Source organism: Diaphorina citri, unplaced genomic scaffold (assembly GCF_000475195.1).
Source record: "Diaphorina citri unplaced genomic scaffold, Diaci psyllid genome assembly version 1.1 scaffold1049, whole genome shotgun sequence".
NCBI classification, from domain to species: domain Eukaryota; kingdom Metazoa; phylum Arthropoda; class Insecta; order Hemiptera; family Psyllidae; genus Diaphorina; species Diaphorina citri.
Window position 1 is genome coordinate 48,617 of NW_007378479.1, and position 26,722 is coordinate 75,338.

At 38.9% G+C, this 26,722-nt stretch overlaps 1 protein-coding gene and 1 long non-coding RNA gene across 9 annotated transcripts in view; both read left to right on the forward strand.

Annotated features, from left to right (window-relative positions):
- Nucleotides 1–26,722, forward strand: part of LOC103513934 — a 78,864-nt gene that overhangs the window by 24,388 nt on the left and 27,754 nt on the right. The gene's annotated exons all lie outside the window — the stretch shown is intronic.
- LOC103513933 (cullin-3-like) lies at nucleotides 10,493–13,541 on the forward strand. Of its 2 annotated transcripts, XM_008478790.3 has the most exons (5): nucleotides 10,493–10,616; nucleotides 11,103–11,224; nucleotides 11,841–12,010; nucleotides 12,482–12,748; nucleotides 13,167–13,541. In XM_008478790.3, the coding sequence occupies exons 1-5, from the start codon at nucleotides 10,559–10,561 to the stop codon at nucleotides 13,189–13,191; spliced, it is 642 nt and encodes a 213-aa protein (XP_008477012.1). In that variant the 5' UTR covers nucleotides 10,493–10,558; the 3' UTR covers nucleotides 13,192–13,541. The 2 variants fall into 2 exon arrangements, with proteins under 2 accessions (XP_008477012.1, XP_026682831.1); XM_026827030.1 differs by lacking the exon at nucleotides 10,493–10,616 and having other exon boundaries at nucleotides 10,982–11,224.

Here is a 26,722-nt window from a genome sequence, read left to right on the forward strand (position 1 = left end):
CAAGCAGGGTCCGTCCCTCCGGGAATTTTTAAGCCCGTATAGTGATTAGAGAAAATCAGTACCTATGTACCTACCTAATTTGTTTGAACCATTCAAAAGGGGAAATGTCTTATGGTTCTTTTCTGCTTAAAGCTCTCCAATTCAACTATGTACTTAGAAGACTCTTTAAAACTACAATGTATTGAATCTGTGTTCAAGTTTGGTCAAGTTCCCGTAAGATCCACTCAGAACATTCATGTCGTTTTTAGGGCAAGCAATCAGAAGTAATTGTTTCAAGATTCTTCTAACCATTTAGGTATCTAAAGTCCTAGGAATCCATTGTAAATGATACTGTCCAACTGTCCATTTATATTGCCAACAGAATTCCTGTCAGCTCCAGAGTTGCAGTCTTGGACCGGCCGTTTTCAGGACATGATGGAATCAGTTTGCACTTTGCAGTCTTGGAATGACCATTTTCGGGACATGATTCGATCACTTATCAAATTCTTCAAAACAAATCTATATTATTAGAAGTCCAGCAAAACAAGGTATCACCATCATTACTCTCTGACATGACTTTGGAACGAATGACTTCCATTTTGGACCAAACAATTAGCTACTTGTAGATCATCTTCGAAAGTATACATGTTGCAAATTAAAATTAATTACAATGTTGATACAATTAAAATACATTAATCGTTCATTTGGTTCGACAGCAAGTTGTCTAATTGGTTATTCAATCCGAGGGCTGGGCGTGATACTGGATCAGAAATACCAGAATGAACGTAAAATAGCTGTGTACAGGGTGACTCATAAGGGTAAAAATGTTTATAGTGGGTGGGCTTGAAAAGTTAATCCTAAATCAACTGTTGCCTCTTGAGCAAAATCTATTTTGTCAAAGAAATAAAATTCAAGATAAATCATGTAACATCTCCAAAGTCCTACTGAATTAAACTTGTAATTCAGCGTGATTGATTAAACTGACCCCAAAAAAGGGTCCTTAGGGTGGTACCTTTGACGGACCACTAGGGGCCGAAAATTCAGCAAAATTTGCATGTGGCATGTGTTTAGTGTGTGTAGTTACTGTCTGTATAGGTCCAACAGTCAAAAACAGCAATCAATACCAACCGTGAAAATTAACAGCCGTATACCTATAGTAAAACCAAAAAATCTGCGAGTTAGTGCCCAGTGCGTTCATTCAAATGAACTTACCCTCACAAGTGACTGACAAGGTAGAATTTCCAACGCTTACCGCCCTACCCATTACTTTCTACAAAGTCGGTATAATTGGCATCGAGTCTATCATAAATTACAAAAATCATAACTACCTATCTATTATACTATGCCTTTTATTATTAGTAATAATAAAGGAAGGACGGACTAAAAATCATAACTACCTATTATCTACCTATGCCAGATATTCTGATTTCCCTGTCGGTCAGTTCTGTGAAATTCCACACCACTTTGAAACTGAAAGGTATTTTTAGATGATTGTGGATTGGTGGCATTTACCATCAGATTGCCTGAAGGATTGTTGGCGTAGTAGATAGTCATCCATGGCGTTATTCGCTTGACAAAATGTCGTCCTGATAGTTATCGCTTGTTCTTGTCAGACACTCTGATTGGAAGAGATTAGTATCAAGGTGAAAATTAGATGTTCTAAGTATCTAAGTGCTTACGTATCTCGATGGTGTAGTGCTCAGCACGGTAGACTTCGGATCTGGAGGTTGGTGGGTCGAGTCGAATTCAAGTCGTAAATTTAACAAAGTAATCGGGCAAAGACTTGTGTGTAGAGCATTCATACCTAAAACAATTGAAATTCCTCTTGATCAACATTCAACCCTTCTTCTTGTCAGAAACTCTTTTCATTCTGAAGAGACAAAGTTTTCACAAAATATGTCCCTCGCATTGTTCCCCGGTTGATACTCCACGCCCAATTTTACACCTTGTCTTGTACTTGAACCACGAACCACTACGCCCAATATTGGTCTCGAACCTCCAACAGAGACTTCCTGAAGACCCTGTCACTAAACTGCACCGGCAAGACACACATAATTACCGGTGAAGTGTTTGTTCAGTTTAATTATTATCCTTCATCTCTCACCGGGGATATTGGTGTCACCATCATGTTTCGAGACTTCTACTTTCCCTGCAGGAGATCTGTGTTTGAGGAAGGCAGTTTTCCGTTCTTTAAAACCAAACATGCGAACTTCCGACATGGCGTTGCAATGTGTAGTTAATGTAGTCAATGAGACAGTGCTACTTCGTGACGAGAGGTTGAACGTAGAAATTTGTGAACCAATTGAATATTCTGAGGCCAACTATTTGGCACTTTTCGTTTGTAAAAGGGTTCGTAACACCATGTGAATGAGGGGACGAATTTAGATCCAGCTTTTGGGATCTCAGAGTTCGAGAGTACTTTTTTGTCTTTCAAAGCCGGTCAACACAAACCAGCCTCCTTAAGCTGATTGTCTCTCAAAGGCCTTTAAGAGACAAGGAACTCAAGGGGTATCGACGTTCTCGGGCTGATATACGTAACTAGGGGGTCAAGGTCAAAGGGCCTTACGCCTTGCCACATCAGAAAGATCCCAATTTCAATTTTCCAATGCCAGCTAAATGAGTTAAACACAAAACATACACAACCGTCAATCTCCATTTTCTTTATCTCCTATCCTTCATCTCTCACCGGGGATATTGGTGTCACCATCATGTTTCGAGACTTCTACTTTCCCTGCAGGAGATCTGTGTTTGAGGACAACATAGGTGACGCTAAAACCGGTCTTAAATTAACGACTGAAGTGTTATCTAATCTTCATTGACTTGATCAAATATCTTCTCGCAGCGGAATAGTCGGAGGTATTGTTTGGTAATTATGTTTATTATACTGCAGTTTGTGTTATTTAGTTATTCTTTCGCTTTCGGCTCTCGTACCAACATATTTAGCTAATTATTGAGCTTGAGCATATTTGATTCAAACAAATCCGTGGGTTTCAAGGTTTTCCACGGAGATCTTGTTGGAGTAGAGTCAGAAGGTTTGTTGTGGGAAATCTCGTCTCTAAATGAAGGTGTTTGCGTGAAATGGTGAGAGAGGAGTGTATGTGTTTAAAAGCTCCTTTAGAAGACTTCTGCCACTAAACTAATACTTCGTTTAAAAAGCTTATTCAGTGGGAAAATTTCCAAGGGATGCACTAAAGTCAAGTACAAAACCCAAATCCAGGAGCTTCCTCTATTGACTACATTCCCAATGACCTCCTGACTTGAAATCTGATCATTACAACCGCGACCCCTGGAGTCTCCTTACGAATATGAATGAACCAAACCAAGATACTACAATCGCATCTGCGTACATAACAATCATGTGTGTATCTACATAAACCTCTACAATGTGTGTATTTACATCTACAACTACACTATCCACTATCTATGTATGTGCTCACAACCTCACGTAGTACCAATCTAATCCTCGGCTACATATTAGCATTTTATCCATTTACTATTCGGTATGCTATGGACATTGAACAGGTACCCTGACTGCATACTGAAGACGAAAGTGGTTCCCAGCAGTTGGTGGGATCTCTTTTTGAATCGATCAGGAGTTTTGTCTAGATGATATTTGTAAAATTTGACATAGATTGGAGTGTCCACACATATTCGACGCCGTCGACCGACGAGGTGAACAGGTGAATTTATGTTGTCGAGGCAGTCGACGGTCGATCGACGGCATCGTCTATGTGTGTACACAAATGTAGAGAACTCGTATTTCTATATTTTCTATCTCAAGTTGAGAATCGCTCAACTCGATGTAACGTCAAAGATGATGGTTTGGATGAAAACCAAGACCTCACGTTCTTCTCATGTTCAGAGGACATCTCAATTTGAGAATCGCTCAACTCGATGTAACGTCAAAGATGATGGTTTGGATGAAAACCAAGACCTCACGTTCTTCTCATGTTCAGAGGACATTCAGATTGCACAACACTTGATTGCGAATCTCGTCATGAACCATTCTGTCGGGGGAGCATCAAGTCAAAAGCAAGGGAGTTCACAAGGGGGGTCCATCCAGTCCCATCTCCCCAGGGCTCCTTAAGGAGAAACCAGCAGCCGTCCACAGGAGGGTCCGTCCGGTTCTATTTGTGCCGGTATCCTCAAGGTGGGCCGTAACCAGCAGTTACTTAAAGAGGGTAATAAAAGAACTAGGTACCCAGTATTTTTCTTTGTTAAAAATTTGGTGTGAACATCACACGACTTTCCTTATTCTTTTGAATCCTATTGAATATATCTAACCGTTTAGTCAGTATACAGCTGAAAACCACCAAAAAGCGGTCGAAAACTCTCAAAATTAGGTCTAAACACGGGGCCATTGTTGTGTTGTGAGGCGCCATTGTTGGAGGTAGTACTGGGGCTCAGTTAGGCTGTGAAAGGCCCTGGTGAGAAGAGAATGTGGAGTCGGAGCATCGCTGTCATTGCCAGTATTTTTCTTTGTTAAAAATTTGGTGTGAACATCACACGACTTTCCTTATTCTTTTGAATCCTATTGAACATATCTAACCGTTTAGTCAGTATACAGCTGAAAACCACCAAAGAGCGGTCGAAAACTCTCAAAATTAGGTCTAAACACGGGGCCATTGTTGTGTTGTGAGGGGCCATTGTTGGAGGTAGTACTGGGGCTCAGTTAGGCTGTGAAAGGCCCTGGTGAGAAGAGAATGTGGAGTCGGAGCATCGCTGTCATTGGTGCATTTCCATATGCAGACGTCCTTAACGTGTCTAATAAGCTTGATTGGTGTTATCTCAAACTGACATGGTAACAGAGCTTAAAATGACTGTTGATAACAATCAGAGAACGGAGACTTCACAATGATCGTAGACTTCAAAATCCCAAACGACAGTTTTCAGGACTTTACGCAACTGTGACCCTTCAAAAAACCTTTTATCCAAGAGGTAATGTCACTGAGGTGATGTGAAACAGTGTTGACATCGCCATGGGATTTTTTTTCGAACCTTTCTAAAGACTGATTTCCAGGTCACAATTGGACAGCAAAGCAAAAAGAACCATTCAAAAGGGGAAATGTCTTATGGTTCTTTTCTGCTTAAAGCTCTCCAATTCAACTATGTACTTAGAAGACTCTTTAAAACTACAATGTATTGAATCTGTGTTCAAGTTTGGTCAAGTTCCCGTAAGATCCACTCAGAACATTCATGTCGTTTTTAGGGCAAGCAATCAGAAGTAATTGTTTCAAGATTCTTCTAACCATTTAGGTATCTAAAGTCCTAGGAATCTATTCGAAATGATACTGTCCAACTGTCCATTTATATTGCCAACAGAATTCCTGTCAGCCCCAGAGTTGCAGTCTTGGACCGGCCGTTTTCAGGACATGATGGAATCAGTTTGCACTTTGCAGTCTTGGAATGACCATTTTCGGGACATGATTCGATCACTTATCAAATTCTTCAAAACAAATCTATATTATTAGAAGTCCAGCAAAACAAGGTATCACCATCATTACTCTCTGACATGACTTTGGAACGAATGACTTCCATTTTGGACCAAACAATTAGCTACTTGTAGATCATCTACGAATTGACAGTCTTCGTAACACATTGTTAATCAAAATCAAGTCAGTTGAACCAAAAGAGTCATAATTCTTCTCCAGCAAAGTGCAAAGTGAAGCAAGATCGCTTCCAATCCTAAACACCATATATTACCAGATCGCTGATTAGTAAGATTGGTCCCATTGGCTTAAGAACTTGCTCAAATACCAATTCCGAGATTGGTCGAACTGGCTGGAGAACTTAAATTGCTTCCTGAATCCTGGCCAATTATCGCAATCCAAACAACGTTCGACTGTTCATCGATCAATTTCTCATATGAGTCGGAACCACCGAATATTGATTATGAGGATCCTGAGAAGCTAATACCAAGATGATTACCACGAAACATAATCCACTATAGCTGCATAGCAGTGGCGGAGCCAGCCTAGTCAGCTTGGTTGGTAGCGCGTCTGCGTTGTAAGCGCTAGGTCGCGGGTTCGAGTCCCGCCCGGGGCGGATTTTATCTTAAACTGAAAGGTTCGTTCTCGGAAAGGTTGGCTTTTGCCTAAACTGTCTTCCTTCTCTCTTCGTTTTCAGGACGATGAGACCTTAGCAGTTACAGTTTCCTCTATCAGACCTCTTAAAAAAATAATAATAATATTAATAATCTTGCCCTCAAATCCTGTTTCGACAACATAGATGATCGATGTCGATGGACGAAAATGGAGATTGACGGTTGTGTATGTTTTGTGTTTAACTCATTTAGCTGGCATTGGAAAATTGAAATTCTTTCTGATGTGGTAAGGCCCTTTGACCTTGACCCCCTAGTTACGTATATCAGCCCAAGAACGTCGATACCCCTTGAGTTCCTTGTCTCTTAAAGGCCTTTGAGAGACAATCAGCTTAACGAGGCTGGTTTGTGTTGACCGGCTTTGAGAGACAAAAAAGTACTCTCGAACTCTGAGATCCCAAAAGCTGGATCTAAATTCGTCCCCTCATTCACATGATGTTACGAACCCTTTTACAAACGAAAAGTGCCAAATAGTTGGCCTCAGAATATTCAATTGGTTCACAAATTTCTACGTTCAACCTCTCGTCAAGCCAGCCTAGTTAGCTTAGTTGGTAGTGCGTCTGCCTTATAAGCGCTAGGCCGCGGGTTCGATTCCCGCCCGGGGCGGATTTTAGTTCGTGTATCTCTTGACTCTTGCTGTATATTTCATGCATATTCTACTATGGTTGTTTCTGTATGCGGGGTCAGCTATTATGTTAACTTCATGTTTCATTAGACGTACTACTATGCTATGTGATACTGTGATGTCAAAGAGGAACGCCAAGAGTTCCAGCCGTCTATCGCAATCGATGGATGTCGACTGACCCGTCCACAATGTCTCGACACCATAGATTCATCTCGTAGATCGACTCTGTTTGGACAAACCTTAAGCCTTTTATTTTTACTAATCTTGAATGCACCAGAGTTTCCCTGAAATTGAGCAACTTTGCCAGCCTAGTTATGACATGATAACAGAGCTTAAAATGAATGTTGATAACAATCAGAGAACGGAGACTTCAAAATGATCGTAGACTTCAAAATCCCAAACGACAGTTTTCAGGACTTTACGCAACTGTGACCCTTCAAAAAACCTTTGATCCAAGAGGTCATGCCACTGAGGTGATGTGAAACAGTTCAGTGTTGACATCGCCATGGGATTTTTTTTCGAACCTTTCTAAAGACTGATTTCCAGGTCACAATTGGACAGCAAAGCAAAAAAGAACCATTCAAAAGGGGAAATGTCTTATGGTTCTTTTCTGGTTAATGCTCTCCAATTCAACTATGTACTTAGAAGACTCTTTAAAACTACAATGTATTGAATCTGTGTTCAAGTTTGGTCAAGATCCCGTAAGATCCACTCAGAACATTCATGTCGTTTTTAGGGCAAGCAATCAGAAGTAATTGTTTCAAGATTCTTCTAACCATTTAGGTATCTAAAGTCCTAGGAATCTATTCGAAATGATACTGTCCAACTGTCCATTTATATTGCCAACAGAATTCCTGTCAGCCCCAGAGTTGCAGTCTTGGACCGGCCGTTTTCAGGACATGATGGAATCAGTTTGCACTTTGCAGTCTTCGAATGACCATTTTCGGGACATGATTCAATCACTTATCAAATTCTTCAAAACATATCTATATTAATAGAAGTCCAGCAAAACAATGTATCACCATCATTACTCTCTGACATGACTTTGGAACGAATGACTTCCATTTTGGACCAAACAATTAGCTACTTGTAGATCATCTACGAATTGACAGTCTTCGTAACACATTGTTAATCAAAATCAAGTTAATTGAACCAAGAGTCATAATTCTTCTCCAGCAAAGTGAAGCAAGATCGCTTCCAATCCTAAACACCATATTACCAGAATACCAGATCGCTGATTAGTAAGATTGGTCCAATTGGCTGAAGAACTTGCTCAAATACCAATTCCGAGATTGGTCGAACTGGCTGAAGAACTCAAATTGCTTCCTGAATCCTGGCCAATTATCGCAATCCAAACAACGTTCAACTGTTCATCGATCAATTTCTCATATGAGTCGGAACCACTCGAATTGACAGTCTTCGTAACACATTGTTAATCAAAATCAAGTCAGTTGAACCAAAAGAGTCATAATTCTTCTCCAGCAAAGTGCAAAGTGAAGCAAGATCGCTTCCAATCCTAAACACCATATATTACCAGATCGCTGATTAGTAAGATTGGTCCCATTGGCTTAAGAACTTGCTCAAATACCAATTCCGAGATTGGTCGAACTGGCTGGAGAACTTAAATTGCTTCCTGAATCCTGGCCAATTATCGCAATCCAAACAACGTTCGACTGTTCATCGATCAATTTCTCATATGAGTCGGAACCACCGAATATTGATTATGAGGATCCTGAGAAGCTAATACCAAGATGATTACCACGAAACATAATCCACTATAGCTGCATAGCAGTGGCGGAGCCAGCCTAGTCAGCTTGGTTGGTAGCGCGTCTGCGTTGTAAGCGCTAGGTCGCGGGTTCGAGTCCCGCCCGGGGCGGATTTTATCTTAAACTGAAAGGTTCGTTCTCGGAAAGGTTGGCTTTTGCCTAAACTGTCTTCCTTCTCTCTTCGTTTTCAGGACGATGAGACCTTAGCAGTTACAGTTTCCTCTATCAGACCTCTTAAAAAAATAATAATAATATTAATAATCTTGCCCTCAAATCCTGTTTCGACAACATAGATGATCGATGTCGATGGACGGTCGTCAACTATGTGTGGACACAGCTTTAGACCACCAGCACATACATATAGGTAAATATTAGGAAGTTCCCCTTTTGAAAATCCTACTACACGAATTTAAAGCTTCCCCTTTTGAAAATCCTACTACACGCCACTGCTGAAATTACTATAGCTGCTTATACCTGTACAAATACCGCTAGCTTCTCATACATCTATAATCTCTTATATCTATAAAACTATCATAATATATCTATAAGTCTCTTATATCTATAAGCGAGTATCTATACAACTATGTAAACATCAGGAAGAGCCAAAGATCGATCCGAAGTATCTGAACTCTTGTATACTCACGTCCTCTTAGGTTGCTGGTCCTGTCGATAATGATATCATTACCCTGGCGAAAACCAATAACAACCTAATCATAATCTGGCGAGATATCGAGGCAGTCAAATATAATGGACATAGTGCTACCTGCCTGATTTTCAATGAAAAGTGAAATTCTTCGTAAGGACGACCATACGGGGTGTTCTCACGCGGAAAAATGACTATTTGGTTAATGGAATGCGGAGATTTGAAGGAAAATCAAGTAAAAATAAAGGGGATTTATATTAGCTAATGAAAGTTTGGCGAAAAATCAAATAAAAATTCAGACGGCCAGCCTAGTTAGCTTAGTTGGTAGCGCGTCTGCCTTGTAAGCGCTAGGCCGCGGGTTCGATTCCCGCCCGGGGCGGATTTTATTTCTTCAATCCGATCCGTTATCCCCTCAATCTGTGATACTTGCTGAGTTGGGGCATTTCATCATTTTCATCTCATGTAAAGGTTTTAGCCCCAACTAGGTAGTTCAATTGAGGAAATCACTCTTTCATTTAAGAAAAATCAATCGGAAATATAAATAAGTGGTAAATGCAATGGTTTGAGTATTTTTCTCAACGAATTTGGGCCGAAATCCCAAAGAATCAGTGTCCCAAATCCCAAAGAATGTTCTAAAAACATATTGAAATGGGGGACTTTAATATGAAAATTTTCAAGTGTGTTGTCACACGTTTTCTGTCACACCTTTTTTTCCTCATTGTCACAAGTTTTTATCCTCATTCAAGTTTGATTCACCCTATATGGAGTATTATTTTCTCCAAGGAGTATGACAATGTAGAGTGAATTATCGATGTTCAGTGAATGAAACATGCAGAGTATCCTGCTACAATGTAAAAGAGGTTTGACAGAGGGAACTGTAACTGCTATGGTCTTATCGTCCCGAAATCGAAGAGAGAAGGAAGACAGGATAGGAAAAAGCCAGCCGTTCCGAGAACGAACATTATCCCATCAGGATAAAATCCGCCCCGGGCGGGAATCGAACCCGCGACCTAGCGCTTACAAGGCAGACGCACTACCAACTAGGCTGGCCCGACATTTGAAAACAGCAATATAAACAACGGCAACAACAACAAAAATTCTGGCAGGGTTTTCCTGAAGGAGCTATTCCTTCTATTTTCAACACTTTCAATTTTTGTTTCTACTCCTTAAATTTTAGTTTAATTTTGCTTTTTTTGTTTCTGGCGCTATTTTGTTTGTGTGTTTACAGTTATGTTGTGAAAAAATGTCTTTTTTTTCTCTTATAAAGTCGAAATATTGGCTGAAAATAATGTTAATTTTGGACTAGTTTTGAGGCTAGAAAATGATCTCTTCAAGTAACCAGCCACTAGAATTTCCAGATTTTTTCCTTTTTTAACCAAGTACATATTTTTTCTAGGTTCTATCTAGCCAAGCACAGCGGGAGACAGTTGACGCTTCAGCCTCAAATGGGAAGTGCTGATTTGAATGCCGTGTTCTTCGGTCCCAGACGAGAAGAAGGTGAAGGCAAAGATGGCGCTAGCTGGCCCGACATTTGAAAACAGCAATATAAACAACGGCAACAACAACAAAAATTCTGGCAGGGTTTTCCTGAAGGAGCTATTCCTTCTATTTTCAACACTTTCAATTTTTGTTTCTACTCCTTAAATTTTAGTTTAATTTTGCTTTTTTTGTTTCTGGCGCTATTTTGTTTGTGTGTTTACAGTTATGTTGTGAAAAAATGTCTTTTTTTTCTCTTATAAAGTCGAAATATTGGCTGAAAATAATGTTAATTTTGGACTAGTTTTGAGGCTAGAAAATGATCTCTTCAAGTAACCAGCCACTAGAATTTCCAGATTTTTTCCTTTTTTAACCAAGTACATATTTTTTCTATTTATCCTCTCAGGTTCTATCTAGCCAAGCACAGCGGGAGACAGTTGACACTTCAGCCTCAAATGGGAAGTGCTGATTTGAATGCCGTGTTCTTCGGTCCCAGACGAGAAGAAGGTGAAGGCAAAGATGGCGCTAGCTCATCAACCTCACCGCCCGCCCCTAGGAAACATATAATACAAGTATCCACCTATCAGATGTGTGTTCTACTTCTGTTCAATAATAGAGAGAAACTCACCTACGAGGTAAGTAGAAAGGAAAAAAAAATCTGGTGTGAACATCACACGACACTCCTTATCCTATTGAGTTATTCTCTCTAACCGTTTAGTCAGTAGAGCTGGAAACCACCAAAAAACCTTGCACCGATATGAATAAAAAGCACTTTTTTTGGAAGAGTTTTAAGTATGGTTTTGGAAGAAGGGGGTTTATTCCCATAACCCTTTCAATATCTCTAATACCTAATTGACTGAAGTAAAGTCTCAAAATCACTAAAGACCTTAGTTACACAGTGACTTTAAAAATATAATTGAAAAACTCACATCTGGTGTGAACATCACACGACACTCCTTATCCTATTGAGTTATGCTCTCTAACCGTTTAGTCAGTAGAGCTGGAAACCACCAAAAAACCTTGCACCGATATGAATAAAAAGCACTTTTTTGAAGACTTTTAAGTATGGTTTTGGAAGAAGGGGGTTTATTCCCATAATCCTTTCAATATCTGTAATACCTAATTGACTGAAGTAAAGTCTCAAAATCACTAAAGACCTTAGTTACACAGTGACTTTAAAAATATAATTGAAAAACTCACAGGAAATGTACGTATCTTAAAATAAATTGATGTTCTATTTCCCTTCCTCAGGAAATTCAAAGTGAGACGGACATACCTGAGCGAGATCTAATACGAGCCCTACAATCCCTAGCTATGGGTAAGGCATCTCAACGAATATTGATCAGGTATCCCAAGACCAAGGAGATAGAACCTAACCACGTGTTCTTTGTCAATGATTCTTTCACGTCCAAACTACACAGGTAAGTGTTCCCTCAGACCGTCTGAGTGTGACTGGTGGAAGGTGTTTCCACCACACACTTTCCTACTGTCTGACAGACCCAGGTCTGAGTAGATGTCCACACCGGAGTCCTGACCCAAACCATAAATGCGGTCTCAACGGAGCATTGACCATAGCCCTGACCCTTGCAGAAAATGTACAAATTGACCTGAATATTTTTTCTGTGATGGTCTTGGTGAGGGTCATTAGTCTATGGTCGCCGTTGTGGCCGCACAGTTAGGTGGTAGAGAACGCCTCCGGCGTTAACTTCGCCTAGTGTGTACCTTTCACTCAACAGTCTATTATTATGATTCAGGCTAAAAAAAAATTGAGAAATCACATATGAAACGTTTAGAAAGGAAGCAAACTAAACGGCTACATGATTGCAACTGAAATCTTTTTTATTTATACTGGCCAAACTACTAAACATGAAACACCGTGTTAATGATTTCAGAGTGAAGATCCAAACGGTAGCGGCTAAGGGCGAGTCAGAACCTGAACGTCGTGAAACCCGCAGCAAAGTAGATGAAGATAGGAAACACGAAATCGAGGCGGCTGTGGTGAGAATCATGAAGGCGAGGAAACGGATGCAACACAACACACTCATCACCGAGGTGACAGAACAACTCAAGAGCCGCTTCCTGCCCTCCCCCGTCATTATTAAGAAGAGAATCGAGAGTCTTATTGAGCGAGAGTATCTGGCCAGAACCCCTGAAGATAGGTAAGAATTGTTATCTGGTAAATTGAATCCTGAGATCCCGAAACAGCTGAAAATCGGTCCAGTCGAGGGATTTCGGGATCAGATTCTGTACCTCCAAGCTAAGTAGACTCGCCAAAGATTTTTTTAAAGAAGTTTGATAGAAGAAGCGAAGGGCTTTATCGTTCCGAAATCGAAGAGAAGGAAGACAGGATAGGAGAAAGCCTTGGGACGTTTTGAGAATGAATCTTATCTGTTTAGGATAAAATTCGCCCCGGGTGGAAATCCAACCCGCGATTGCCGACACATGACTTCGATATATCCGTAAAAAAATATATCGATATATCGGGGAGAAATATCGATATACATATATCGGTTTTCGATATATCGCAACATCCCTACTAGTACTAGTAATGTTTCCAAAATGATTGTTTGTTCACAGAAAAACGTACACCTATGTTGCCTAGACTAATCCTATCCCGTGCCCAGAGATCCGCTTCAATAATCACAGTGCTACCAAATCAAATGATAATGTGAAACGAGAGAGCAATAAACACATCGCCCCATCTCTTCCTCTCAACTCTGTCACAAGTGTCGATTAGGCAACGCATTTGCGAGGAAGAGTTGAGAGAAGTGTTAGCGTCACAACTCACAGTGGAAAATATCGGGGGAAGTAACGTTGTGTTGAGATGAGAGGAGTGTGGGTAAGTAAAGGTTGATTTCCCCCTACTATAGTACAAGTCACTCTCCAGTCGAAATATGTGGAGTACATCTATCGTTCAAATCACAGTATGCTCTAATTCAGTAGTTCTCAACCTTTTTTTTACTCATCGCCCCCTTTTTCCTTTTCATGCTATATTTAAAAAAAAAAAAAAAAAACATTATGGAAATCGTCTGTCCAATTTTGATTGTAATTCAACACATACTCGTATTGCAGCCTTTTCTGAAGAAAAAGAAGGTAAAAATTTGAGAAAAGGGGCATAAGTACTGTTATTTATTTATAATTCAATGCATGTCTTGAAGAAGGGACCCAATTTTTCATGGGGGGGAAAAACATTGCCCACTTGTAATTTGTATTTATAACAGTTTTCGTTGATTTCTAATTTCCCCAATGGAAGAAGAGCCCATGTCACTCTAACAGACCTATATTAGTGATCATTAGCAATATCCTAGTTTGTAGCGCTTTGTCCTTCTTCCGGGCACCGATTCAATTAACTTCTCTATCGTCCGTTGCTGAAAGTTCTCTAAAATCCATTATATCTCGTGTTTCCAGATGACAGAGTTAGACATAGAGACTGTGCTAGACAAGACGATGGTTCTGTTCAGATTCCTACAGGAGAAGGACGTGTTCGAGCGATATTACAAGCAACATTTAGCCAAACGATTGCTACTCGACAAGTCCGTCAGCGATGACAGCGAAAAAAATATGATCTCAAAGTTAAAGGTGAGAAACTTGCCGTGAGTCTCGAGTTGTGAAGTTTGCCGAGTTAGAAACTGTGTGAAGTTAGCGATGGGTTTGAAAAGTTGGAAACTGTGTGAAAGTTAGCCTTGGGTTTGAAAAGTTAGAGAAACTATGAAAGTTAGGGGTGTTCAAATATTGAACGTGAAATATTTACTGTTTGTTGAACGTCCTTTGATGACTGTGGAGTGTGAACTGAACGGATAGTGGAAATCGAGCTGAAGGGTGTAGAGTTAAGATTAAGAAGGTAATACGAATATGGATGGAACGATGGATTATAAGAACTTGAAGATCGTGAAATTTTGGGACAAATAATATGGTGACATGCTCGGTTTATTCTTCTTATTCCAACAGGACCTGTGAAGTTTGCCGAGTTAGAAACTGTGTGAAAGTTAGCCTTGGGTTTGAAAAGTTGGAAACTGTGTGAAAGTTAGCCTTGGGTTTGAAAAGTTAGAGAAACTATGTGAAGTTTGTCATGATTTAGTAAGTTCCTAATTGTCAACTCTAAATTCTATCAAATCCACAATAAAACTGCTCCATCCATTACCTTCTTGATCTTAGGTACAGACAGTGGTTCTACCTTTTACTGGAACACAGAAAGCAGCATAAAGCTATCATACCTGCTTTCCTGATTTCTAGTGACAGGTAGGACCACTGTGTTTATAGCCTAGGAAATTATATGTGGTGAGAGAGATGGGGAGGGATTCAGCTAACAGAAGGGGTAGAGTGAGGGATTCAACTAGTAGAGCAAGAATAAGGTAGGAAGGAGGCAAATAGTTAATTGTGATGCTAAAATGGGGAGATTCTTTTCAGCAACCATGTTGATTCCAAAACTGAATTCATATTTTCTTCTTTCATAAATTATAATATCGGTATTACGAGTGTAGAGGACAGGTTAGGTTTTTATTATTTTAATTGAAAAATAGGCGAGATTTTTGCCCCTACTATGAGAATCTTTATTTGTCGTAAAATCTACATTTCCCCAAGGCATACTTGCCTACTTGAGGGCCATTATCCTATTTAGAATAGTCACTCACACTTAGTGAAAAGTCCTATTGTTTTCAATTCCCATTGCTGCTGAAAGTTTTGTCTAATGTTACGACCACATCAGTTTAACTGTTAATCTTTTTCTTAGCCTTTTCCTATAGAAATATGGTCGATACAATTAAACAACTATTAATATTGGAGTAACAATTTCTCGCCTAGTGTTCAAATGCTTTGTGTTAATCTTTGTAAAAAAATAAATCATGTCTCATGCGCTGTGAGCTAACTGTTGTAATTTTATAGTTTAACAATTTAACAAAAATGCTTCTTTTTAGGGGATTTTTCCTTCTGAGTTATATTTCCTTTGTACATAATTATTTGTAGTTGAAAAAAATATTTGATGAGAAATAAGTTAGTGTGATGGTGGGTTCCATCAATGATTTTATCGGAGATTTCACAAATGGGAGATTTGTTAATCACCCAAAAAGGAGTTATGGAATAGATATAATTCTAGATTCTAAGGAGTTGAGTGTTTTCAAATGGTTCAAAACACACATTTTGCCCCTTTTAATGTTGAATCATCTTTTTAAATGACTGCTTTCTGGATGATTAAAAAATTTCCCATTAAGTCATTGGTGAAATTCACCATGAGAGTGTTTTTACCGTGGTGAGCTGAGATATTATTGTTACTTGAAAACATCATGGTCCATTTCTCCCTTTTCCTATTTTTAAAAATATGAATTCCATCTAGGATTCTAGGGATTGTATACAGGGTATCCAAAAATAAACGAGACATTCAAATATCTTGAAAACTAATGAAGATAGAAATTTTGTGTTTTCGCTAATTGTCCTAACTTTTTGGGGGACATTTAATAAGGACCTCTGCAATTTTACCACGTGTCCCCTTCAAGGTCATTTTAAGGTTAACTTTGATTTTTTAAATAGAACCCCATGTTTTTGAGGTCAGTAATGAAATCAGCATAAAAAAGTAAGTTTATTTTGTCTAAAATATATATATATATATATATAAAAAAAAAATGAACCGATTCGAATCTTCCGAGATAAACGCGAAAAACCGTTGACTTAGAACACCATTTTTCGGTCACGTGGTACTATTTTGACAGCGCAAAAATTGTTTTGACATGGAATCTTACGAATAATCAACTTAAAAAAGTCATTATTATGATCAATCATGTGTTTTTTAACTCATTTTACTGATGTTCACAGTTGCCCCCATGAATCTGAATGCACACCTCGATTCTTCTTTCGAAAAAAAAAACCATAATGATCAAAATAATGACTTTTTCAAGTTGGTTATTCGTAAGATTCCATGTCAAAATAATTTTTGCGCTGTCAAAATCGTACCACGTGACCGTCCTGATGAAGCTCTTCACGCTCTTTGACCTAAGCACTTAAACCCCAAGTACTAAGTTACTAAGTATAAGTACAAAGGTAGATTTTATCCTAAACAAATAAGGTTCGTTCTCGGAACGGCTGGTTTTCTCCCATCCTGTCATCCTTTTCTATTCGAAGTATAGTTGTTGGCGTTTTGCACAACTACTAATGTGTCAGATTCTATCGAAGTTTTTAGCTCGGATTTAGAGTTTTTGATTCGATTGACCCAACATTAACCCCGTAGTGCCGGGTGTCCGTTGTGGCAATCCTATAATGAAGACTTTGCGTAAGTACAAGAAATAAGCGCTTGAGCATTTTATGGTCATCAATGGATTAATTTTGCCTTTAATCCCTATGTTTTGATGTTGAAAATTTGAGATCTAAAAATAATTTATCTCTAGGTATTTTACCTACGAGTATCTAGGTACCTATGTTTATGTTACCGAATTTTAATGTTGCTCTTTTTTATGAAGATTGTAGAATCAGGGAGAAACAGTCTGAAAATACTTCTCTAGGAGAGTTAATCTATCAAGTAGCAACATATTAATATAGGAAAAAGAACAACGTCTTCACTTGACTAGTAAAATGAAGACGTTACCAGTCAAGTGAAGACGTTGTTCTTTTTCCTATATTAATAGGTAAGTCCGAAAATGACAAATCCCCTGTCGGCAATTACCCTGTCTTGAAAAACAAGTTATATCTTTATAAATGACTAAAAAACACTATTAATCTTTCTAAAAACAGGATTTAATTTTCTAGATTGATAAATGAAGATATCTGACGAATGTCTTCTTCTGACATCGTAAAATTAATATTATGTGCACAATATAAACCTCAATCATTTTTGTGTAAAACACGAAACGAATTTGGAGTGCTTGGCCCACCACCGCACTGTATCTACCTATTCGTAAATAAAAAATGTTTAATATTTCAAGGATATTTTTTTTTTTTTTTACTCCAGAAGTCTGTCTGTAGAGTGTAGTAATACGAGTGCATAATTTGACCCCATAAATTAACGTATGACGTATGAGTAACTTAAATAAAACAAAGGCACATTCTTTTACATCCATGCATATTCGGTAACGGAATAGTTGGGCGCAGAATTTTCAACCGGTCCGGGATTCAAGCAAAAAAACAGAACCGGCGGAATGCAAATAAGATGCACCAAATTCTCACCAATGGGAACTTTAAGTTACTTTAATGGGAAGCTCTGCTTCAATGACACTCAACATCGCACCGGATATCTGCATCATTATAATTCACTTATAGGAGTCAGGGCAGATTTCAGTCCTGTTCGGACAAGATACTGACCACTTATTGTTTCAAGGAAAACTTAGACGTCCTAGACCTAGACCAGGGGTTTCCAACTAGCGGCCCGCGGACCACATGTGGCCCGCCAGACCATTTTCGTGGCCCGCGAAGCTTTCTGAGATTTGTACAAAAAACTTGGATAAATGTAAAAAAGGCAAAAATGTCCGAATACTTTTTGAAAAATTTCGCCTGCGGCTCTCAAAATTCGATCGGACTGCATTTCTGAAAAGTTGGTGGGGGGGGGGTGCTCCCCTATGTACATATGTGGCCCGCGAAGTACCTCCCAATGTAGCATGTGGTCCGCATACACATGAAAGTTGGAAACCCCTGATCTAGAGTCTAGACCCTTGAGAAATGGGGTGTGCCTGAAGGCATGTGATGTGTTCCAATCCACTCGACCGCTCCGTTCAGTTAACATAGGAGCAGTGGTCAATTTCCCAGTGGTCAGTTTCTCGAAAGGAAAATACGCCTTGTACATTTAACGTCCAACGAGGTCGCGTCCTGTCCGCTCAATTGCTGCTCTCTGAGCTCTCGTACCAGTTTTGATCTTTTTCTGTACAACTCCGTCCTCCACCAACGACGCACCGGTTGAGGTAGCTGATTGATTCCATTTTCTCTCAAAGCGTACATAAACAAAGAGTCAGGGCAGATTTCAGTCCTGTTCGGACAAGATACTGACCACTTATTGTTTCAAGGAAAACTTAGACGTCCTAGACCTAGACCAGGGGTTTCCAACTAGCGACCACATGTGGCCCGCCAGACCATTTTCGTGGCTCGCGAAGCTTTCTGAGATTAGTACAAAAAACTTGGATAAATGTAAAAAAAGGCAAAAATCTCCGAATACTTTTTGAAAAATTTCGCCTGCGGCGCTCAAAATTCGATCGGACTGCATTTCTGAAAAGTTGGTGGTGGGGGAGGGGGGGTGCTCCCCTATGTACATATGTGGCCCGCGAAGTACCTCCCAATGTAGCATGTGGCCCGCATACACATGGAAGTTGGAAACCCCTGATCTGGACCCTTGAGAAATGGGGTGTGCCTGAAGGCATGTGAAGTGTTCCAATCCACTCGACTGCTCCGTTCAGTTAACATACGAGCAGTGGTCAGTTTCTCGAAAGGAAAATACGCCTTGTACATTTAACGTCCAACGAGGTCGCGTCGTTTCGAACTCTTGACGTTCACGCGCCCCCCCGGCACATTTAAAAGGTAGAAACACACTATTGTCACGTTGCATCACGTCAAGTGCCGGTAGTGTGGCTGTCCTGAACGAAATTACCTACATTCTTATGGGAAAACTTTGAACTACGTCTTTCGATGTCACGTGACGTGACGTGACGTTTGTTTCTACCTAACCGTCCCCAATTCCGTCTCACAACCAGGCCTGACGGAAACTCACTCTTCTGATTAGCGGTAAAAACTCATAAAACTCACATGAGAAACTTAGCGGCGATGATAAGTACAAGATGTTCCATTGTTCACGATTCTCACAGCCTTCAACATCGACCGCGAAGATCAAATATATACGTAATTACCATCAGATTACCTCTGTTTATTGTTGTATATTCGTCCTGAGTCCTTCCAGTCGGACACTCTGGTATTTATGATGAACATTAACCGCGAAGATCAAATATAGGTAATTACCATCAGATTACCTCTGTTTATTGTTGTATATTCGTCCTGAGTCCTTCCAGTCGGACACTCTGGTATTTATGATGAACATTTAAAGAGGTTTCACAGAACTGTAACTGCCAAGGTCTTGTCGTCCCGAAATCGAAGAGAGAAGGAAGACAGGATAGGAGAAAGCCAGGCGTTCCGAGAACAAACATTATCCCATCAGGATTGAATCTGCCCCGGGTGGGAATCGAACCCCGCGGCCTAGCGTTTACAAGGCAGACGCGCTGTGCACCCTTTACATGCGCTGAAAGTTGTGACGAACGATACGATGTTTTTTCTTGCGCTTGGAGTAAAAAAATGGCGTGGTGAGTGCAGAGTTATTCTTGGAACAGGGCTCTGAAACTTGTTATTAAAAGACACTAATAGAAAGCCATAAACTGAAAATCGCATGACGGCCGCGGTCTAAGTAAATATTGGAATTACAGAATCAAACAGTATGGACGTGAAACCTCGTGAGGACATTGAGGAGCTGGTCGCTGGTCACCAAGGGCTGCTGATCCACGAGCGTTCAAGTTAGCTATAACCTTGTCATGAAGATTTGTCTAAAGAGACCAGAAAATGCTGTTTTTCAATAGGTAATTTATTCCATAAATCACGAGCTTCCTCTTGATATTAGGGACTGACAAAGTCTTGGGAACATTCAAGACCCCTCTGATAAAATTTCTTTTAAAGGCTCAAGAAAAGAAAAGTCAGTGGTTGGGTGGAAGGAATTATCCAGGAGCATTCTGCCACTAAAGAGAAACCAGAGAAAAAGCGTGACTTAAAGGAGCTTCTGAATTGGTTCTTTATTATTACATATTTCCATGTTGGAAATCGCCCCCCTTAGTCCTGATTATGACTTGAAGCATAAAGAGCCTCTGGAAATGATTGTTTTTCATCCTTGAAATATAGCTTCATTATTCCTGATGAATCGTTCCGAGAACAAACATTATCCCATCAGGATTGAATCTGCCCCGGGTGGGAATCGAACCCGCGGCCTAGCGCTTACAAGGCAGACGCGCTGTGCACCCTTTACATGCGCTGAAAGTTGTGACAAACGGTACGATGTTTTTTCTTGCGCTTGGAGTAAAAAAAAATGGCGTGGTGAGTGCAGAGTTATTCTTGGAACAGGGCTCTGTAACTTGTTATTAAAAGACACTAATAGAAAGCCATAAACTGAAAATCGCATGACGGCCGCGGTCTAAGTAAATATTGGAATTACAGAATAGCGCCCTGGTCTCTAGCTTTAGCTAGGGCTATAGAGTCCAGGCCTACTGGTTAGTCTGATGACCTTCTAACTTCCAAATAGACTTGGGTAGTGGGTACTGGTCCGCTATAACTATCAAACTGTGATGACGTGAATACAAAGTAACATTTTAATAGTAATGAGTTAATGAGTTATTAAAAGGAAAATTACACAGTCTTTATTTTTTCTTTCTGACTAAGATGTTTTAATACTCGGACAACTTGGACAGGGTTGTCAAAAACTCATTTTATTTTTCTTGTTCTTTTTAGATTGTACCTCGGAACCGTTTTCGCAATTTATGACAGCAATGTTAAAATCCTTTATCATTACAAAATTCAAATGCTCGGTTTATGTTGTCTTTGTCTATTCCTTTTGGACAGTGTTGTCAAGTGAATCAGTTTCGTTTAAGGAGTGGCCAGATTTTCCCACAGTGCAACATATCATTGGAATTCTGTATCTCATTTAAATAGAGTAATTATCTAATAATTAATAAGTCTTTTACTTCACAATATAGGTATGTACGTAGACAATTAATGAGTATACTTATTTTAGTTTGCAAAATACATAATTATTTATTTATCAGAGTAAAATGGAATAATAATGAAGTTCTTTACTTTACTATCTATGTCATCAGATGTCATTGAAGAGTGTCTCATTAGTGAAGCAAGAGAAAATGACAACTGTGGGACAAACAGAATTATTATAGAGATACTAAGTATGTACGAAATAGCCATCACCCAAAAAAGGGACTCGGGTTGTTGAGCGTCCAAGGTGAGTTGTAGAGTTCTAGTTTGTCAGTCGAGTCTGTTAGCTCCACCTATGTACTTTTTTTCTCAATTTTAGAGGTTTTTTGCCTTTTTCTCAAATAAAGAGCTTGTCAATTAGATATCAGTACAAAGGTGCAGAGGCTATATATCATTTTTGAGATTCCTCATTCACCTATGTACATTGTACATAATAAAGTCACAGAAAAGAATTACAGAGGACGGGATACAGCTTTCAATACGTCCTCAATTATAGGTTTAAAGACAAGTCCTCCTTCATAGAAGAAGTGGACAAAAAAATCAAAGGACCTCAATATTTCCTGACATAACCAATAATTTATTTATTTATTTATTTATTTATTTATTTACGGGACTAACCCTTTATACAAAAATGACAATAGAAAAAAAAATACACTAAAACTAAACAAACACAAACAACAATCAAATACAGTAGAAAAAAAATATAAAATGAAATATAAAAAGAAAGTAAAAAGTACCTAATAAAGTGTAGTAATAAAGAGTAAATTTCCCCAACTATATCCAAGTTCGATTGTACAGCTAATAATTACATCTTAGGTATGACTTCATTCGCATTCAAAGTTACCATTGGTATTCCGACGTATCCAAACTCTTGGATTGCAGATCTCCAGTGCCCTTGAATTTCACATTAATGTGTTTGGTAATGATTCTGGCCATTTCCTCGATATTTGGACTTGTCTTGCTAGTCATAATTTTGTTTTCTAATAATGGACGTGGTGCTTCTAATAATGGACTTGGGAGTTCCTTATTGATGAGATCATTATGGATCCGAAAAACTTCCTCTGGTCGGCCATTTTCTTTTGTTTGGGAAACAGTATGGACGTGAAACCTCGTGAGGACATTGAGGGGCTGGTCGCTGGTCGCCAAGGGCTGCTGATCCACGAGCGTTAGCTATAGCCTTGATTAATATCATGAAGATTTGTCTAGAGAGACCAGAAAATGCTGTTTTTCAATAGGTAATTTATTCCATAAATCACGAACTTCCTCTTGATATTAGGGACTGACAAAGTCTTGGGAACATTCAAGACCCCTCTGATAAAATTTCTTTTAAAGTCTCAAGAAAAGAAAAATCAGTGGTTGAGTGGAAGGGATTCTCCAGGTCTCCAGGAGCATTCTGCCACTAAAGAGAAAACCAGAGAAAAAGCGTGACTCAAAGGAGCTTCTGAATTGGTTATATATTACATATTTCGATGTTGGAAATCGCCCTTTAGTCCTGATTATGACTTGAAGCATAAAGAGCCTCTGGAAATGATTGTTTTTCATCCTTGAAATATAGCTTCATTATTCCTGATGAAGCTCTTCACGCTCTTTGACCTAAGCACTTAAACCCCAAGTACTAAGTTACTAAGTATAAGTACTAACTACTTTGTACTTCATAGTACTTCGTCATAATAGTTAGATCGGCGCTTTTGTTTTGCTCATTGGACTACAGGCGAACGTGGATGATAAGGAACTCAAGGGACCGAGAATTATGTACTTTTTTCTCAATTTCAGAGGTTTTTTGCATTTTTCTCAAATAAAGAGTTTGTCAATTAGATATCAGTACAAAGGTGCACAGGCTATATCATTTTTGAGATTCGGCATTCACCTATGTACATAATAAAGTCACAGAAAAGAATTACAGAGGACGGGATACAGCTTTCAATACGTCCTCAATTATAGGTTTAAAGACAAATCCTCTTTCATAGAAGAAGTGGACAAAAAATTCAAAGGACCTCAATATTTCCTGACATAACCAATAATTTCCCCAACTATATCCAAGTTCGATTGTACAGCTAATAATTACATCTTAGGTATGACTTCATTCCCATTCAAAGTTACCATTGGTATTCCGCCGTATCCAAGCTCTTGGATTGCAGATCTCCAGTGCCCTTGAATTTCACATTCATGTGTTTGGTAATGATTCTGGCCATTTCCTCGATATTTGAACTTGTCTTGCTAGTCATGATTTTGTTTTCTAATAATGGACTTGGGAGTTCCTTATTGATGAGATCATTATGGATCCGAAAAACTTCCTCTGGTCGGCCATTTTCTTTTGTTTGGTTTTGTTGAAACCATTTTTTATTCGGATACCTGTACCTGTGTTGGATTTTTAAAAGATCTTACATCATCGATTAATTATTTTGATTATTTATTTATCTATCATCGAATATTTCAGATGTGAGTGTGTGAGTAGGTAATACGAGTATGTATGGATTTTATGGCAGTTTAGTTCAAGGGGGGTTGAAGCAGACAAATTCCGTATGATTTATCTTCTGATTTTCTTGGTGCTTATTGGTTGCTTTTCAAATACATAGGTCTATGTTTGTTTTGTTAAAAGATCTTACATCATCGATTATTTTAGTTATGGGTTGGGTTAAGCAAGTTCTGGAGGTCAACACAAATTTAATATCCTGGACATCCTGGTATGGTTGATCTTCTGATTTCCTAGGTGTTTATCCTACCTAAAGCTCAGGCAAGTTCATAGACACAACAATAAAACTAAACACCTGTGTCAGGGCTCTTCTCCTAATTCTTGTTAATCATGTTAGTGACCTAATGGGTTCATTTCTAGGAGACTAGGACACATTCACAGTTCTATGGTCATTTGAATTGTCCATCTCAGTGATTAACTTAATAGGATTATCAAAAGAATGAATGATTGTTCTATGTCTCTATGTCAAGTCCAGGCCTACTGGTTAGTCTGATGACCTTCTAACTTCCAAATAGACTTGGGTACTGGTCCGCTATAACTATCAAACTGTGATGACGTGAATACAAAGTAACATTTTAATAGTAATGAGTTATTAAATGGAAAATTTCACAGTCTTTATTTTTTCTTTCTGACTAAGATGTTTTAATACTCGGACAACTTGGACAGGGTTGTCAAAAACTCTTTTTATTTTACTTTCTTCTTTTCTTTTTAGATTGTACCTCGGAACCGTTTTCGCAATTTATGACAGCTATGTTAATCCTTTATTATTACAAAATTCAAATGCTCGGTTTATGTTGTCTTTGTCTATTCCTTTTGGGCAGTGTTGTCAAGTGAATCAGTTTCGTTTAAGGAGAGGCCAGATTTTCCCACAGTGCAACATGTCATTGGAATTCTGTATCTCATTTAAATAGAGTAATTATCTAATAATTAATAAATCTTTTACTTCACAATATTGGTATGTACCTAGACAATTAATGAGTATAGGTAGGTACTTATTTCAGTTTGCAAAATACATAATTATTTATTTATCAGAGTAAAATGGAATAATAATGAAGTCCTTTACTTTACTATCTATGTCATCAAAGATGTCATTGAAGAATGCCTCATTAGTGAAGCAAGAGAAAATGACAACTGTGGGACAAACAGAATATTATAGAGATACTGGTAGATATGCACGAAATAGTCATAGCTCATGTCAGGGTATATCTACCCTCCTTGACCTGGTGCTTTCGACGACACAATCATTTATATCATTCTATATCTATTCAGTGAGCGAAGATCTGAGGTAGCATCCACGAAGTGGGGGAGTCCGATCAACTCAAGAAAGGGACTCAGGTTGTTGAACGTCCAAAGTGAGATGTAGAGTTCTAGTTCGTTAGTAAAGTGGTAGAGCTCAAACAGGTATTCCGATTTCGTTTAAATTTGGCCGAAATTTTCGACACATAGAAGGATTTTTCCAATTCGAATTTGTGGCAAATCAGCAGGACTGTGGAGCCACAATCGTAAAATAAATTCGATTTTGTTTCGTCATAATCATAATTCTCGAATGGTTATTCGGGTTATTCCGCATTTGGTGATATAGTTGGCAAACAACACTTAGATGGAATTGGCTCACCACCACAACGCGATCGATTTTTCTGCGTATGTTTCCGAGTATTCCGAGTAAGTCACGGAACCACTTGTGTACGAGTTTTTTTTTTTTTTTTTTTTTTTTTAAAGGGGATACCTGTAGGTACCTGTGTTGGATTGTTAAAAGGTCTTACATCATCGATTAATTTATTTTGATTATTTATTTGTCTATCATCGAATATTTCAGATGTGAGTGTGTGAGTAGGTAATACGAGTATGTATGGATTTTATGGCAGTTTAGTTCAAGGGGGGTTGAAGCAGACAAATTCCATATGATTTATCTTCTGATTTTCTTGGTGCTTACTGGTTGCTTTTCAAATACATAGCTCTGTGTTTGTTTTGTTAAAAGATCTTACGTCATCGATTATTTTAGTTATGGGTTGGGTTGAGCAAGTTCAGGAGGTCAAAGAACACAAATTTAATATCCTGGACATCCTGGTATGGTTGATCATCTGATTTCCTAGGTGTTTATCCTAAACATAGGCACAACAATAAAACTAAACATCTGTGTTAGGGCTCTTCTCCTAAGTAATTCTTGTTAATCATGTTAGTGACCTAATTGGTTCATTTCTAGGACACATTCACAGTTCTATGTTCTATGGTCATTTGAATTGTCCATCTCAGTGATTAACTTAATAGGATTATCAAAAGAATGAATGATTGTTCTATGTCTCTATGTCAGAACATGATACCAACTTACTATTACTTACCACTAAGACTAAGCAGTAAGTAATCTTAGATGGTTATAGTAAGATAAGCCTCAGAACTCAGAAGTAACCCTTGGTCTAAAATCTCATCTGAAAGTGTTTGTCTCTGAGAATTCTCAGAGACTAGCCCCGAACAGTCTCCAAACATTCTTATGGTGGGTCCAGACTTGTGCAATGCAACGTGCAATGCAATGAAATTCGTTAGTTTGGACGTGTTTGAGAAAGTTGCAGCAAATTTTTTGAACAGCAGCAAACGTTTGTGGGTATCCGAGAGGTTGGGGGTTTTCTGGCGAATGTCTTTGATGTGCGTTGCACGCACATCAAGCGTTGCACTAGTTTGGACGTGTTTGCAAAGCATCGTGCAATGCAATGCAAATGATGTACCTACTATAGGCCATTACTAGTTGAGTATTCCTTGGTCTAAAATCTCATCTGAAAGTGTTTGTCTCTGAGAATTCTCAGAGACTAACCCCAAACAGTCTCCAAACATTCTTATGGTGGGTCCAGACTTGTGCAATGCAACGTGCAATGCAATGAAATTTGTTAGTTTGGACGTGTTTGAGAAAGTTGCAGCAAAGTTTTTTGAACATTGCAGCAAACGTTTGTGGGTATCCGAGAGG